The sequence below is a fragment of the Paroedura picta genome, chromosome 12 (genome assembly GCF_049243985.1).
Source record: "Paroedura picta isolate Pp20150507F chromosome 12, Ppicta_v3.0, whole genome shotgun sequence".
In the NCBI taxonomy this organism is placed as follows: Eukaryota; Metazoa; Chordata; class Lepidosauria; order Squamata; family Gekkonidae; genus Paroedura; species Paroedura picta.
In genome coordinates this window covers 11,536,458-11,553,754 of record NC_135380.1, presented here as the reverse complement: position 1 = coordinate 11,553,754, position 17,297 = coordinate 11,536,458, and the positions used below count along the sequence as shown (strand labels likewise).

The 17,297-nt window shown below is 46.6% G+C and overlaps 1 protein-coding gene across 1 annotated transcript; it reads right to left on the bottom strand.

Annotated features, from left to right (window-relative positions):
* Positions 1-53: 53 nt before the first annotated feature.
* On the bottom strand, positions 54-17,265 carry SRPRA (SRP receptor subunit alpha). Its single transcript, XM_077306457.1, has 14 exons — positions 16,999-17,265; positions 13,898-13,981; positions 13,397-13,560; positions 12,490-12,650; positions 11,466-11,628; positions 10,225-10,378; positions 9,582-9,688; positions 8,690-8,808; positions 7,007-7,093; positions 5,733-5,905; positions 4,569-4,782; positions 3,397-3,560; positions 2,616-2,714; positions 54-1,942 (listed from the first exon to the last, which is right to left on the bottom strand). Exons 1-14 carry the CDS (start codon positions 17,122-17,124, stop codon positions 1,814-1,816), a joined length of 1,944 nt encoding a protein of 647 aa, XP_077162572.1. The 5' UTR covers positions 17,125-17,265; the 3' UTR covers positions 54-1,813.
* Positions 17,266-17,297: the final 32 nt, after the last annotated feature.

The window sequence follows — 17,297 nt, the reverse complement described above, 5'->3', positions numbered from 1 at the left end:
CATGGCCTAGTGATGTATGTCATAGAGATGGCTTTTGCTGAGGACGACATAGCAAAGTTTTTAAATGCATTTTTATTATATAAATTACTTTAGCAGACAGCATTCAACTTATTGCACTAGAGAGCACATCTGCAATGCCAAGCTACGAGACATCTTCATAGAGAGTTCTGTATTATCCAACATAGCACTTTGTTAACCAGGATCAAGAGGCACTCTGAAGGGAGGGGGGAGGGGACAGAAAAGCAGCAAGCAGCCACCAGCATTTTCCCACCAGAAAACCCCTTTGACAAACTGGTTTGGAAAAGCCAAAAAGAAAAGAAAAGAAAGAAAAAGCCAGTGCAGGGGAGAGGAAGCATGCAAACGCTTGTGGTGACCGGTTTAGATCGTGACCTCTGCTGCTGAAGAGGTCTGCTATAAAGTTATCGACACCTTCTTCGACACTGGAATCAGTTCACATAGTCCCTCTTGGGGGACAGATATTTATTCCCCCCCTCTTACATAGATTGAATGTCGAGGGGTAGGGAGGCCAGACAACTTGTTCTGGTTTTGACCACAAGCTTCAGTTTTACAAACCAGCACATGGCGGTGGGCGCAGCACGCAGAATCCCAGCTTGTGCTCAACAGTCAATGACGGACACGTTCGGCCCAGCGATGCGCACGACAGGTGCGTGAATCAGCCTGGGTTTCATTCAGTGAAAACGTGACAAGCAGCAGCTCTATGACCGGGGTGGGGTGGGGGGAGGGAGGGAGAGTTATTAGAAACAGCCTGCAGGGACCCATGCTTTGCAGATACCACAGTCCGGGGCAACATCTGGACGGCTCTGCTGCGGGGAGTCCCACTACCCACTGGAAGCAAGGCCGTTTAAAGGCAGGGGTAGTCAAACTGTGGCCCTCCAGATGTCCATGGACTACAATTCCCATGAGCCCTTGCCAGCATTCGCTGGCAGGGGCTCATGGAAATTGTAGTCCATGGACATCTGGAGGGCCGCAGTTTGACTACCCCTGGTTTAAGGCATCAATGCCCTCCCCCCTTCCAATAGCCCCCTGTGTAAGCAGCAGGACTCACAATTTCAATTGCGGGTTGTTATCCCCCACCCCCTTTTTTGGTTTGAAAGCTTTGGAGAGCTGCCATGATGGATGCAAGCAGCAAGTGTGAACACTTGATGCGCAAGAACTGGCAGGAGGTGGCGTCTCCTGTATCCCCTGTATGGCAGCAGCCAAATTGCTGCTAGGAAACCGGCCAAGGTGACTACCCCCCCATTTCTGCTTTCTTAAGCACATTCTGGAGTGGTTGCAGAAGTCCCCAAATGAACCTCAGCTACATTTTAAAACTTTACTTAGTGGCAGAGGGCACCTCCCGCCCCTTCCCGACTTTATAACAGGGATGAACAATACACAGCTCTTGGGAAAGGACACAGGGGGAAGAAGGCTAGCTGGCTGGCTGGCTGGCGTAAACAAGACCCTGTGGCTTCTGCAGTCCTCAAATGGTTTGAGCTAGAGCAAGAGCCACCCCCCCACCCCCAAACCCCTAGAGCCAATGTGGTTGACCAGCATGGGCAATTTCAAATCAGTAGAACATGATTGAAGACAGGCACCTCCCCGGTCAAATTAAATCCACTCATCGCATAAAGGAACGTGTGCGTTACTGAACCCAAGAGGAAGGGCTTGTTGGGGAAGGAACTAAGTGGCAGGCCCTCCGCTCCAGCATCCCTCCAATCTATTCTGTGCTATGCCTGTGGAGGGGAGGGGACGGGGGGGAAGAGAGAGAAATAAAAGAGGACTTGAGACAGGAATTTGGTGCAATAACTGGCGGCTAGGCTTTCATGAGAGCAGCAACCACAGCCTTGGCGTTAAGGCTACGCAGGTCACAGTAGGTTTGTCCGGTACCAACGAACACGATTGGTTTGCTAGTGATGTATGTCATGGAGATGGCAGCACCGACCTGCGGAAGGAAGGGAGGGAGTCCTTGTGAGCTGGCATCGGCAGACATGAAAGGATCAGTTGAAGTATTGTACAATGTATCAGCTCCACTAGCTTGGTAAGGGACAGGAAACAGGAAAGGCCCTGGAACAGGTATGAGCAACATGCCTGCCTCAGCTGCCTCTGGCAAATAATGCAAACAGAATAAGCAACATAAATTTATTCTGCGTCATTATTTTAGGTTTTTTTTTTTTGTAAAAGCGACACAGCATGTCGATTCACAAGATCGTGAAAGGTGCAGGCCATGATTCAAAACGTGCTTGTTTGCCCTTTCATTTTAATGTCTCCCCCAGCCACCGCACCAGCTGCTGCTGAGTCTCAGGAGTAAGAGTCAGAATCCGCTTATCTGCAAGTGTGGAGGGGCTGTGCTGGGGGGAGAGGGTTTTTTTGCAGATGTCCCCACTCCCCTCTTCTCCTGGATAAGGAACAGCACGATGTAAAACAACTAAGACACAAAGAACCCCAAGTCCAGGACTGTCCCCAAGTCCCTTTCAGCCCTCTTTTCATTCTCCGGCCTTCACAAGATGATGCCTGCACAGGCCCAAGACTCTCAAAGCCATACGAAATACAGCCCTTTCTGTTTATCAAGGCTGCCCTTTCCACCCTGGTGCAAATATAACACGGGTACTGTTTACCTTGTCATCGATAGTGTCGAATTTAGTGAGCACGATCCCATCAATGAGGCGTGGGGTCTGGGCCATAGAGTGATCGGCGAGGGCCTTGTTAAATTTGACCTGTTGAAAGAAGCAAATGAGCTTGAAGGATTTCTTACATAACAACAGCTGGCTGAAAAAAACATTGCTCCTAGCACAAACAAGCATGCTTGTGAGTGTGTGCACATGCACGCAGGGTGCTCAGTGCTGACTGTATCCCATGCCTCCTAGTCCATCTACTTGCAAAACATATTGTGTAAATATGTCACTTCATTCAGATATACATACGTCGTCTAAGGCAGTGGTCCCCAACCTTTTTATCACCGGGGATCTTTTTATCACCGGGGACCGGTCAACGCTTGACAATTTTACTGAGGCCCAGGGGGGGGGGGTATTCTTTTGCGAAGGGACATTGCTGCTGCCACCAGAGCCCCTGCTCCACTTGCTGTCCTGCCGGCGCCCCTGGCTTCCTGCTGCCCACTGCAGGGCGCTGCCAGCAGCAGCTGCGCAGTGCCATGCCAAGGGGGAGCCCCAGCCATGGTGGCCGCTGGAGAGCACCAAAGGTGAGCCGGCAGCAGAGTGGAAGGGCAACCCCCAAGGCAGCAGCTGGGGAGGAGGATGAGGAGGAGCTGCAGCCCAGTACCGACTGATCCACGGACCGGTACTGGTCTCTGAACTGGGGGTTGGGGACCACTGCTCTAAGGGACTGACTTTTCATCTCTCCGGTTTACGTTTCAAGCAGTTCCTGCATTGAGGAACTCACCAGCTGATCCACAGCCTCATTTCCCACCAAGGCCTCTCCCACAAACAGCACGAGGTCAGGGGTGTTGACCGCAATAAGTTTGGCCAGAGCTGTCATCAAGGGAGCGTTGTCTTGCATACGGCCTGCGGTATCCACCAAGACGACATCAAATCCTTGGTTACGTGCTGCAAAGAAGAGGCAGGCGCGTGAGGAGGAATAAACAAGAAGCAGTTGTTGGGGGAAATGTAAGGCCAACACCTTTAAAGGGTGTACCTGGATATTTCTTTTGACATGTCATACCACTGAGACAGCGAATACCTGCGTTTTGTCACTCTGATGGGGTTGAGTTATTTTCAAGGGGAGTTTATGTCCAAAGTCACTAACCATTTCTTGCTGCAAAGAAAGACTCCTGCCTATAGATCTCAATATCAGCAAGACAGGATGTCCCCCCCCCCCACACACACACTTCCCATAATTTCTGTAGGACCAGTTTTAGGGAACTGTAGCAATCAGAACTGCTTATAGCTAGCACTGTATGTATACTATACAACTACTATCATCACACATTCGTGTTCCTGGAAGGGCAATATGTTGCAAACTAGAAATGAACAGCTCTGCAGATCTCTGAACACTTTATTCAGATGCCTTGCAGGGTTCAGTGTTACCTTACGGTCACTGCCTGACTCCAGGATTTCCACTAGGCATTGCTCAGAAGTTCTCAGCTTTATCTTCACAGTCAGAAGGCCTGGGTTGCCCGCCTCTTAAAAAGAGCTCTGAGATTCTCAGAATGCTGAATATTTCAGAAAACAAATTTTTCCGGAACAGATGTTTCTCTTAATTTTTAAATTATATTTATATACCACTCTCCCTTGTGGTTGAGAGCAATTTACATTGAAACTTTGATTATCCAGTAGAAAACTTGGGAGTAACGCCAAGCAAACATCTGTTACAGTGAACAATCTTGGCCAGTCTGGGTTTGCAAACTTTTTAGACCACAGCCGAGTGACAGGTTATGCATAGTGGTAACAATGGAGGAGAGAAGCCTTTCTTCGGCCCCCCATTTCTCCTACTTCCAAGTTGCTGAGAGAATGCTCAGCATTGGGTCAACTCCCCCCCCCCCCCGTTTCCCCAGAAATGGGGAACAGGAGGTAAGGCATGAAAGGACTGGACCAAAGGGACAGGGGTGGCCTTACCATATGCAATGGCCTCCATGGCAATCCCAGCAGCATCCTTCCCATACCCCTTCTCGTACAGCTGCACCATAGTGCGCCCGCTGTGATTCTCCGGCGAGTGCAATGCATTCAGGCGGCGGGTGTGAGTGCGCAGCTGCTCCACAGCTCCAGCACGGAACGTGTCACAGGCGGCGATAAGGACACTGAACCCGTTTTCGATCAGCCAGAAAGAAATCTGAGGGACGAGCAGAAGAATATTACCGCGGATGCGGGCAACTCTCCAGCATCTCAGTAGGACGGGACAGCAGCACCCTCTGCACTGAGCAACGCACATAGCCGGTACTTCTGCCGTTTGTGTCTGGATTTTGGTCCTAGATGCAGAAATTCAGCATGCCAAGAACCTCAGCTCTCACTTCACTTATCACAGATGCCTAGTCTTCGTTGCTAATAAGAGAAACTGGAAACAGTGGCGAAGCCTGGGGAATCCTGACAAGCAGCAGTGGTTATAAGTTCTCTTTTCGGGGCCGGCTGATATGTGCAGGCATCCTGCTTGATTACTAGATGAATCTCAAGCAACTGTATGAATGGCCTCCACTGAAGCACAAGCTTTTTGAGCTGGCCCCTGGTGAGAACAGGGTGCTGTTTTAATCTGCAACAGCTCTTTCACGCATGCGGGTCATCTAGTCTGCGCCATAGTCAGACAGTGACGAATGTATGGATGAGAACCAGCCTTTTATCTATGAAGGCAAGCATAAAAGCTGAGGGGTGACAGCTGCACCATGCGGAGTCTAGTTTTACAAGCTGAGATCCTGGGAATTCTGCCAAGACCTTCTGGGCTGAGTAACAAAGTTTCTGAAGTGAATGTAGAAAACGATCTGCCCTCCCCTACCCCCACCCCGGACATTTCCCATGGGACTCAGGGCAGCCTAAGCAGAGGAAGTCAATACAATCAACAGGATGACACAGCCATGCAATAGGATGCAATAGGATCTGGTCTGTGGAAATTGGGAACCAACCCAAAAACAGAAAATAGCACTGTAGCAAAGCATAAGTATTAGCATAAACCGTTAAACAGTGCAAAAAATTTACACAGGGGGATACTACTTACAGCTATTTCCTCACTTTCAACATTAGAAGAAACATTAGGGGGGGGAAAAAGTAGTCACATGTGGGCCTTCTGAATACCTTGGCCAAATTGGTTGACTTCCCAACTCCATTGACCCCACAGAAAGTGATAACGTAGGGCCGGCGGTGGCGCTGGGCATCCATCACATCGCGCAAGACGTCTACACGGCGCTGGGGCTGCAGGATCTGCACCAGAGACTCCTGGAGGGCCTGCTTCACCGTCGAGGTCACCGCTGGGAAAACGGATATGCAAGCCTTTATCTGTCCCACATCTGCTTCATCTCATACCAATCCCGTCTCGTATCAGAAGCACAGCCAAGTGATCTGCAACATGACTATGCTTAGCGATGCTTTCGCAAGGGCTTTAGGTGTGCTCTCTTCTCCTGATTCCTTAGGCCCACCCCACCCTTATCCTCATCCTGTGCCTACTTTTCCACCCTTCTGAGCTTGCTGCTCAGCGTTCAATGTTCCACCTCAGAAAAATATGCTGCTGGGGTGTTATGGTATTCTTGACCTGCTCAGACTGTCAATAATCCTTTTGGCCTCTCTTGTCAGCCGCTGCACATTTCTGCAGTAACACAGCTTTGGCAGCTGTTTTGTTTTTCGCTGGCTTGGGCTATGTACTAAGCGCCAACAACATTTCAGATCGTCTTAGCACTCTTTGCCTGAGAAATTGGAAGTATTTCTTCCCTAGCCCACTAGCATCAAAAGTTGCCACGTCAACTAGAACCTTACCCAAGCAAGCAAAAGCCTTCGAAAGGTAACCCGAGGGGAAAAAATTAAAAAACCCAAGACTGCTAGCTTAACACACTGACTTGTAAGCAAATCCCTTTGGGTAAAGACCTTTCTTTTATGAAACCAGATCAATGGTGAGTGTGCAGAAACCTGGACTGTCACCAATGACCACAAAAGCATTATTGAAATAAACTGAAGATGGAGTACTGCTGAGCTGGAAATTGCGTGCACACACTGGACCCATGAATGCACGCACCCACATATAATGTAATATGTCATGTGAACATGTTTTTGTGCTTGCAATGCCTTTGGTTTTACCCAGCCTTTGTTTGCACCAAGCAGACTTGCTTTAAGGCAAAGGTCCTCCCAGAAATCAGACTTTGATTCCCCATCTGCCATACACCACTGACACCCTCTTTTTTAGGTGCAAAAAATTGCAAGGATTGGGTATATACATTTATGGCTGTCCTTGGATACCCCTGTATCATACTACAAGGGCTTTGGAATTTGTGACTGTTGTTTGGTGTGTATATAGCTGAGGAAAGCAATGTAATAGGATTGCAGTAGAGACACATTTCATGGAGAGAAGCAAGACTTACTGGTGAAGGTGCCCATCACTTTGCCTTCTAGTTTCTTAGCAACTGATTCACAAAGCTGGACGGCGATGTCAGCTGCGACATTCTTGGCTTTGAGAAGAGGAAAAAAAACAATGAATTAAGGTTTTAACAATGCTGGTCCAGGCAGTTTGGCCAGATATCTGCTTACAAGATCCATAATGATTTGATCATAGACGTCTGCAGCCCTCCCTCCCTCTTCCCCTCAAGGAGCTGAGGATGGCCTTCAGCCTCATGTTAACACGATTTAGCTAGTCAAGTCTGAGAGCTGAATTGCTCACATTCATTCTGTGAAATCTGCTGCTTCCTGGAGATTTGAACCTGGCATCCCCATTTCCTAGCCCCTTCCTCAATCTTAGAAGACAGTTGCTCACTGCATGGTGCTGAAATTAAGGTGGCCATTGCAGAGCACTCTTATATGGTTTAAGCTCCTCAGAGGAAGTATGAAGACACAAAGACAACTGACAGCCACAGGTGGCAGATTCAGGTGGGTAACCATGCTGGTCAGAAGAGAGGAAAGGATCTCTGTATGCCTGGCAACTCATCTGCTCTGCTCGTGTAGAGTATTTAGTGGCGCAGAATGTTAAGGCAGCAGACATGCAGTCTGAAAGCTCTGCCTATGAGTCTGGGAGTTCAATCCCAGCAGCCGTCTCAAAGTTGACTCAGCTTTCCATCCTTCCGAGGTCGGTAAAATGAGTATCCATCTTGCTGGGGGGTAAACTGTAATGACTGGGGAAGGCACTGGCAAACCACCCTGTATTGAGTCTGCCATGAAAACGCTAGAGGGAGTCACCCCAATGGCCAGACATGACCCGGTGCTTGCATAGGGGATACCTTTACCTTTACGCTTCATTAAGTGACAACTGAATGCTCTCATAGGGTCTGTTACCCAAAAAAATCCATTTAGACTCCTTTTGGAGGCAGGTGTTTCTGAAGCCTACAATATACATGCACAATGGAGACTGAAAATAAACCAGCTTGTATATTGAAACATTTTCATAGAATCATAGAATCATCGAGTTGGAAGGGGCCATACAGGCCATCTAGTCCAACCCCCTGCTCAACGCAGGATCAGCCCAAAGCATCCTAGAATCATAGAGTTGGAAGGGGCCACACAGGCCATCTAGTCCAACCCCCTGCTCAACGCAGGATCAGCCCAAAGCATCCTAAAGCATCCAAGAAAAGTGTATCCAACCTTTGCTTGAAGACTGCCAGTGAGGGGGAGCTCACCACCTCCTTAGGCAGCCTATTCCACTGCTGAACTAGCAGTGGAATTTGTGCTAGGATCATCTGTCCATAGTGTAGGCTGTGTGCTTGGATGATGCAAGGGCTAATTTTGACAGCACAGAATGTCGAAACCACCACCAATACTCTCACATGATACACCTAACTAACTTGGTAAAAGGGAAGCGTGTTGAGGAAATGGACAGTCTAGGAATGCTACTGGGAACCCATTTCATCATCTTCACTTGGGGATTACCTCCACCTTTCACCCATCCCGTCCATCCCTTTCTCTTTTCTTTAGCTTCTCCCTGTAGCTTCAGGGAGTATCATACTTCTCAAACTCAGCTAACAGTGTCTCTTCTCTTCTGCCCTACGGAATGAATGAGACTCAGTTCCTCTCGGTTGCTTAGGAGTGTGTCCTCCCAGAGGTACACAGAAACGTACCAATCAGGTGATCCTTCATCTTCTCCAGCACTGGGTCCATGTCCTCTCTGGTTAAACTTTTAGAGCCCACAAGGCCTTTCAGCATCCCAAACATGCCACCCAGGCCACCTTTCTTAACACTGGAAAGGAGAAGGTGCTGTTACATATCACATGGTTTTTGAAGAAACCAGGCAAGAGATGAAGACAAGGTCAGTATTCAGTTCCACTTGACCTTTACCATGACAACTCTTTGCATGCAAGACCTGCCACGAGCATCTGGAAACGGGCTTGGGAAAAAGTTGGCACTAACAGTATTCAAATGAATCTGAGCTACTGTTCAGCATGGACAGGTGTTAGGAAGGCTCAGCACCTCTTGGCACAAACAGTGAGGCCTTTGGTTTTTCCTAGCCTCTTTGTCTGCACCAAGCAAACTTGCTTTAAAGCAGGGGGTCCTCCAAGAAGTCAGACTTTGATTCCCCATCTGCCAAGTTCTGCAGTGAAACACAAAGTAAGCTCAAATCATTCCATGAGAACAAAATAAAGGATCAGGGAATTAACTTGTCAGGGATAACAGCTAGTCACGTTTCATGGCCATGAAAAACTTGCATCCAAGCACAGCTGTGTGTGCCTTTGGCCAAATGTATCCAACTGGTGTTTTGGGTTTTCTTTAGGGAGGGGGAGGAATTATTATTCCGATAATGAAAAACACTGAGTAAATCTGCATGGCATCAGGATCAAAACTCTAAAGGATCAAGGGGGCAATCAATAATTTATTATTATAAGTTATTATTTATTCTATTCCTACCCTACCTTTCTTCATTCTTCAGTCGGTTCCTTTGGCACAAAAACTACATACATAGCACTTGAAGGCACAGAAATGTGAGATGCATCCAAAGGGCCAGAGGGGCCTCACCTGGCACTTGAAGAGTTGTGAACCACCTTCTCTTCTTCAGTTTCTTCTTCGCTCTCATATTCCAGATCACGGAGTTGGCCAGGCTCACGGTCAGGATCTACAAGGACCTGAATGGGGGAAGCAGAGAAATCTGGGAGTCAACATATATCTCATTCCCATGTTCACATGAACCCAAATGAACAGTATTAATTGCTTCTGGAAGGGACAGTCTTATATCTGTACCCTGTTTCTAAGAGTCAGGATTACACTATGCTGACACACACACTCTCTCTCTCTCAGGGTCAGTTGAGGACATTTGAGAGTCCTTGGCTCAGCTCCCTACATCAGAAGCAGTTCAGATGAGATGCTGGGAATTCTGTGTTCAGAGCTCCAAAACATTTTTCCTTTTGAAAATAAAAAGGAGTACTGGAGATTGATTCAGGTTGGAGCTACAGGGGAAAGAGGGCAACCATATCCCTTTACATATACTCGGGGTGTCGTTTTTCAGGCCTGAAACAGTCCCAAAGAAATCCAAAGGTAGAAACAACATAGGAGAGATGGGCTGTATGTATTCCTGCATGGGAATAAGGCATTTTACTGCCGTTCTACAGTACCATGCCGGGGGCTCAAACAGGTATTTTGCATTCTGACAACCAGATCTTACCATATCTGGGTCGTACTCTTCCATAGGGCAAGCATCTGCATTTCCATTGGTAGTTGAGTTGCTATAATCAAGTACTTTGGCATTAGAGTTTCCCAGTTCCCACACTCTGGGCTTCTTCCCCTTGTCTTTTGAGGTGTCCGGCTTTGGGGACTTGCTAGGAAAGCAGAACAGAAAGTCCAGTAGGTCTTAACAGTGAGGGAAATCATAGATCCAAATCATAGACAGCAGCACGCTTTGTGGCTCATTAACCACCACGCTGAGCAAGTCAAACCCTGTGATCTATTATCCTTTCCAAGATCTAACGGGAATGAAGAGCTGTGTCCCCCTCCCCCACTTCACTGCTGTAGTTTATTTCTGAAAGTAGTCCAAAAAATTTAAGCCCTCTTCTTACTGAGGTGGCTACATTGTACTACATGACACTTTTGGGGAGGGAATCAGTCTGTGGATGGATGCTCCTCCACATAATGAATTCCCCCTATATAGAAATCTGCATAAGAGAAAGAAAAATACCGGCCTAGCATGCTGACATGTAAAGCTTTCTTTGTGCATGGAATTTTTAATGCACAGAGGCCACATGCAGGTTAACTACCCCAGGGAGAACATGGCCTGAGAATGCTGACACTACGGTACATGAGTCTGTTGGAAGCGCAGCTTGATGAGGACTCTTGCATATGTTCTGACACTTGCAGGACATTCCATGTGCACTCCATAAGATATGCACTTTTCCTTTACAGCATGTATTAATACCTCTCACACCCAGGGCCAATCATGGATCCCTCTGACTAAATAAAGGCTTGTTTTCCCTCACATGTATTACAGTGCATGTCTGAGTTATACATGCGTATGGTTCTAAAGCAGGGGTACTCAACCTGTGGTCCTCCAGATGTCCATGGACTACAATTCCCATGGGAATTGTAGTCCATGGACATCTGGAGGCCCACAAGTTGACTACCCCTGCTCTAAAGAATTTAGAGAAAAAGAACAGGTTACCTACCAAGGGCAGGGATGATGACGGGAGGAACTCTGTGAAAATGAAGCAACCTTCATTTCCACAAGAACACTGCGCAAGTCCCGCATGAAGCTGTATCTTTCAAGGTGAAGTCAGTCTCACTTCATCAGCACCCCTACACTACTCTCATTCGTTTCAAGGAGTCACCAAAAACTTTTACAGCTCAGGGACATGTCTATGACTCCTACTCTGGGAGTCAGGATGCCATGCAAAGGAGAGGCAACACACTTACTTGGATTTCTCTCCCCCCTTCAGGCGTTTCCTAAAGAATTCCTCCCGGTTCTTCTGCAGGATTTCGTCCTTGGTCAGTTCCTCCCTGTCTCCGGCTGCGACAGGAAGGTCCTCCTTAACAACTGGCGCTGCTTTGGGGATTGCAGCTGCTTCAGCTCCTGAAACTGATTAAAATGGCATTGCTGCAATAAAACACGCGGGTGAACAGGGGAGTGGTAGTCCTGGCCTTAAGAGATAAACACTAGTGAAAAATAAACAAGCATTGCTAGAGCTATGCAAGTCCAGCTATCCAACATTTAATCACAAAAACCTATATTGGGACAAGGAAAGCACCTCTCAGTAAAACTGATTATATATTATGTAATAATTTGATTATTATGATTATTACTAGAGGTCAAGCCCGTTCCATTCATGAATACAATGGATGCTAGATTGTGTGTGTGTGGGGGGGGGGGGAGAAGAACTCTGCGGATGGCCTCCCCCTCCCCTCAGGACCTGGAAAGGCTGTGGGGAGCTCTTAGGGAACTCACTGGCAGGGGCAGCTCTCATGCAGCAGGGATCTGCAGCCCCTGAGCCTGGAAGTGGAAAGAGGGAGGGTCAGGGGGGACAGAAGGCGATTGGCTGGCCGCTGGACAGACAGGCAAGCTGGTTGGAGGAGGAGGCAGGGGCGGGACAGCTGCCCTGAGTGGGTGGTAAGTGCTGAGTAGCTTTTAAGCCATGAGATACGGTCCTCCTCCAAGGCCTTACCAGAAATATATTATGTGGAACAGATGATGATGATTAATTACTCTTCTTTCTCTTTGGACTCAGGGTGGGGTACATCATATACATCTGATTCTTCTGCTCCTCAACTAAGGCTATTGTGCATTTGCATGTCAGGATGTCCCTATTTATTTAACATTGACTGTGATCATTCTGCAGAGTCGTATGTGCCACGAGGCACACATTTTTTTTTTTAATCCTTTACATCTTAAGAACATTTTAGCTTATGGATCTGCACCCAGGCACGACTGCCGCTTACTCACCTTCTTTTTTGGAACCTTTGTTTTTCTTGTTCTTAGTTTTCTCTTTTGGATTCTCCCCTCGGGTTTCTATCATAGACTTCACTGTTTTTTGGGACTTTGCCGACTGTTCGAATGTCTTCATGGCAGTGGGAGCTCGGACTTTACTGCTCTCCTCTGCTTCCCTGGTTGAAAAGGGGTGGAAGGTTACACAACTGCGCCCACTGGTCACCATGCAGAAAAATCTGCATTCAGAATTTCTGCCCCCACCCTTCTACTCCTAGAGATTTGACGATGTCATGTGGAATGATCTGACCGTGTTCCCCTCCAAAGCCCTTGCAAAAATTAAACACAGCATGACTCTAGAATGCTAGCACTTGGTGATTTCTTCCTTGTAATTTCCCCTGTTGACGTTTTCTAGTGAATATGTCATTCCCTCCTCAGTACAGCATTGGTAATACAGGGGCAAATTTACCAAGTTTTCTCCATGGAGAATCACTAGGCATCTCTTAAGGCTACAACCATGACTCCTGCCAATCTTGAAGCTGAAAGTTGGTGGAGATACTGGGAAACTCAATCCCAGTTTTAACCTTTAACTGCTCACAATGTAATAAACCAAGCTGGGAAGACCAGAAGGCCAACTTGGCTTAGTTTAATAAATATCCCGGAACCTAGAGGAAATATCTATCTGCTAGGGAGCAGCTTTCTTCTAACTGCAGTCCAGTTTTATCCAAAAGACAAGCTGAGCATGGGAAAAGCCAAACGTAGCAAAGACATACAGTTTTATTAGTAGGGCCAAGCTCCTTTCTGCCTGCATTTGTCATTTCTCTTGAGCCCAAGTCCTAAGCTTGCAGAACATAAGACGCTTAGAACAAAACAACAAACAGGACCATTGGTGAAACCTGACTGTTGAAAGAGCGTCGCCTGTTACCGTAAGAGGCGTAAAAAATCTTCTTTAAAATCAAAGGTGCCATTGAGAAGCCCAAGAGTTCCCTTCTGTTGGAATTCATTGCGATATTTGTCCCGGAACTCCTTATGAACATCATCTATCAACTTGTCCACGTAGGTTAGAGTCAGAATTTTTTGAAATCCAACCTGTCAGAGAACCATGAAATTATCAGAAAAATGATAATGACATTTTAATTAGCTAAAAAAGGAAGCTCATGCACAGTTCTTTCTAAACAGTGAATAATTCAAAGAGAAAATAACATTACTGCAAAGCTGCCATAATGACAAAGGGTGGTGGAAGACTTGGGGAATGTTCAGCACAGTTCAGAGTCATCAAAATAAAAGGAAACAGAATGACAGGTGACAGACTCAACAACCGTGGGAAGAAAAAAAGTATTTCAAAAACACTATTTGTTCTTCTGCAGCCCTTTAGAAGCCCTTCTTCTGTTTCCATTCCTTGCCTCAAACCCAGTAGCACACTTACCACAAAGACCAATTCAAACTGATTGTCCAACTTGTACTTTAACGTAAGGGCTTCATGGGTGAAAGAGTTACTGCCACCTCGCTCCTGAAAAGACAAATGGGGTGGGGGGTGGAAGAAGTACATTAGCAAGACATGTTGAGTCACATATGGCTCACATTACAGACAAAAATTAAGCTCCAACTTTGTTCGCATACAAAGAGGCCAGTGTCCTACTTTTTTCTGTCTGCTGTGCTGCTTCCTGGGAGGCAGTGTCAAGTGTTAAGTATCCAAGCAGCCAGGTATCTTAGATTTCCCTAGACCTGTTATCAACACCTATTATTTCAAGGTCACTTTATTTACCACTCATCTCTTTCAACTCAACCACCACAAATAAGTTTAAGACTTTTTGCTGTCCAGGATTGCCCTATGCTCACAACAAAATGGCCCATGACAATCTACATGCAGCTGTATCTCCACTTATTCTGTCAGTATAGCAATAACAATATGGGATTCTTAGTGCAACTTCTGTTGAACCATCTTGGCTTTGTGAGACTTGCACACGGAGTTAGTTAGCTTCTGAAGAAATCAAAATTGGAATATTGGGCATGTATGTGCTCAGGGTGAATCTCAGACACTGCTAAAGGTAGCGTGCTGAGGAAAGAACTCTGCCTAAGAACTACAATTAATTAGGAGTGATTGCAGTAGGCTATATGAATGACTGGTCTGCCTTGGCAGACTTAACAGTTAAATACCACCCTTAGATAACCAAGAAGTGAGGAATCAGGGGAAATGGAATGGAAAATCCATCATCAGGAGATGATATACCAGCAAGCTAACATGCATAACACAGCTGCGCCCATATGGAAAAAAACAAGGCAACTGGAGCACCCTTTCATTAGCAGAAATGAAGATAAAGCAGACAGAAAAAAATCTGTGGAAATGTTCCGATACAACAGGATATTGCTAAACATTTTTCATGTCCCATGAAGATACATTCTGAAACATGGAACATGTTTGAAGGGCAGTACCATTACCATATGGCAGCCCAAAGCAGAGGTAAACTGAAAAAGAATACTGAGTAAACAGCCTTCTAAGTGTTGGTAGTGTGGTTCAATGGACAAAGAATTAGGTTTGGATCCGAAGGACTAGATGAAACCTCAGGTGCCAGAGACATAGGGTAAGGGTAGTCAAATAATCATATCTCCCTCACACTCTGAGTTCAGGAAAGAAAGACAGAGAAATATTGTGGCGCTAGCAGCTGCATCACAAACGTTTAATGTGCTGTAAGCAGAAACACGACTTCGCACCTAACAACAACAAGCAGAAACTCTATGAAAAGAAAATCAGAAACACTATTTTATACTCCATGTGTAGATTTAAGCCAAGATCACAGCCTCAAACAGGATGTGCATCTATCAGTCTAATCTAACAAGGCTACTCTTAAGAATTCTTTCACTGATGGTACAAGCTATGATGTGCAATTAAAGTCCCCCAAATACTTATCGCAGTTCATACGTGGGTGTACTGCCATGCTGCTCTCCATACCTTCCTTCTCATGCTTTACAATGAAAAACATATTATAATTAGGTGTGGAAACCCTTCATATGCAAGACAATAAATCAATCTTAAGAAATACTCTGGAATATTTGGAAATAAGTAACCTGTGCATTACTATTCTTGAACAAAGTTTTATGACAATAAAGATACTCTGAATCTGAATCTATTCTTGAACAAGGAAAGAGGATCACAGTAAACTCAATGGATGGATTACATTAAAATAGCAAAGGGAAGAAGGGCAACAGAATGAAACCTATGGAGAAAAGACTTGGGAGAGGGGATGCCTTCATTTTTTGTTTCCTTACATGAGACTGCCTTTTCAGATGTAGTGCAAAACCCTTAAAAACCCCTGGAGACACAGCAGGTTCACAGGATGATACCAAACAAGCATCAATATTGTATACCTATAATTTTCTGAACTAAGTGACAGCTGCAAGGAAATCTGCTCAAGTAAGACATTTCTCTGCAGGAAATATTAGACTTTGGTATTCAAACCTGCAATTTCATGGCCAAGTTTATTTGGAGGCACAGATCCTCCCCATATTTCCCATCAGAAAATGTAACTCATTCCTAGTAAACAGCTGAATGAAATCCCCCATAGTTTTAAATTAAGCCCAACTTGCACCTTGCTTAATTTTTATTGCATTATTTCCTTTCTTTGGCTGTAAGAACTTCAACGCAACATGCAACAGTTAAACAATATATTCATTTTTGTTAAAGGGGTACACTCAAACATGTACAATCACTACTCTATCCCTTTGTACCTTTTTCAGTCAGTGTTTTGATACAGTTATTGCAGGAATCCAATGTTCTCCCTGACCAGTGCAGTTCAAAACCCAACCGTAACACACAAAACAGCTTGTCAGGGAACAGCTGCAGATGAATCACAGGAGGTCAGAGAATGGAGGTTATGATCCAGGATGTCACTGGTTCAGATCCTACCTCAACCATAAGATCACCATCGCCATATTCTGCCTGCAGCAGTAGAAAGGGGCAAGAGCACCTAAAGAAGTGAGCTACAAATTCTGTCTTTAAGGTGCTCCTGGACTCTGCCTCTTTTCTACTGCCAGCTTGGTTTAGTGGTTAGGAGTGGGGACTTCTAATCTGGCAAGCCAGCTTTGATTCCTCGCTCCTCCCAACATGCAGCCAACTGGGTGACCTTAGGCTTGTCACAGTCCTGATAGTGCTGCTCCCATTAAGCTGTTCTGTCAGAGCTCTCAACCTAACCTACCTCACAGGGTGTCTGTTGTGGTGAGAGGAAAGGAAGGCAATTGTAAGCCGCTCGGAAACTCCTTTGGGCAGTGAAAAGCGGGGTATAAAAACCTTCTTCATAAGTCCACCAGGCAAACTGGGCTGGCGCAACACCAGCTCTACGATTCGGCCTCCCTCACAGGGCTGTTGTAGGGCTCCCAGCGACCACGTACGCGCAGCACTCTGAACTCTTGAAAGCAGGTCGTGAAGGCGAAGTATCCCCTGTTGTTGTCATGAAAACAAAGAGCCCCGAAGGAAAGACCTCCCCGAGAACCCACAGGGCCAGACTGTTCGGGGGGGGGGGAACCTCTCACCTGGAGCAGGACCGACCGAATAAGCGCGTTCACGGGCGCGGTGCAGGCAGCCGCGGGGCCGCGCACGCCCTGGAAGCACCACAGCACAAGGCCTCCCTTGCTGAAGATGGTGAAGAAGTCGAGCATGGCGGGATCGGGGGTCCGGGCCTCGCCCGGGGGAAGGAAGGGGGGAAGCTGAGGTAACGGGGCCTGAGGCGCCGGGAAACCAGCCCGACTTCCTGACCCACGTCAGATTATTCTCTAACTCGAAGCGTCACTTCCGCCGGAAGCAGCCGATCGAAAGAGAGCGGAGAGCCAAG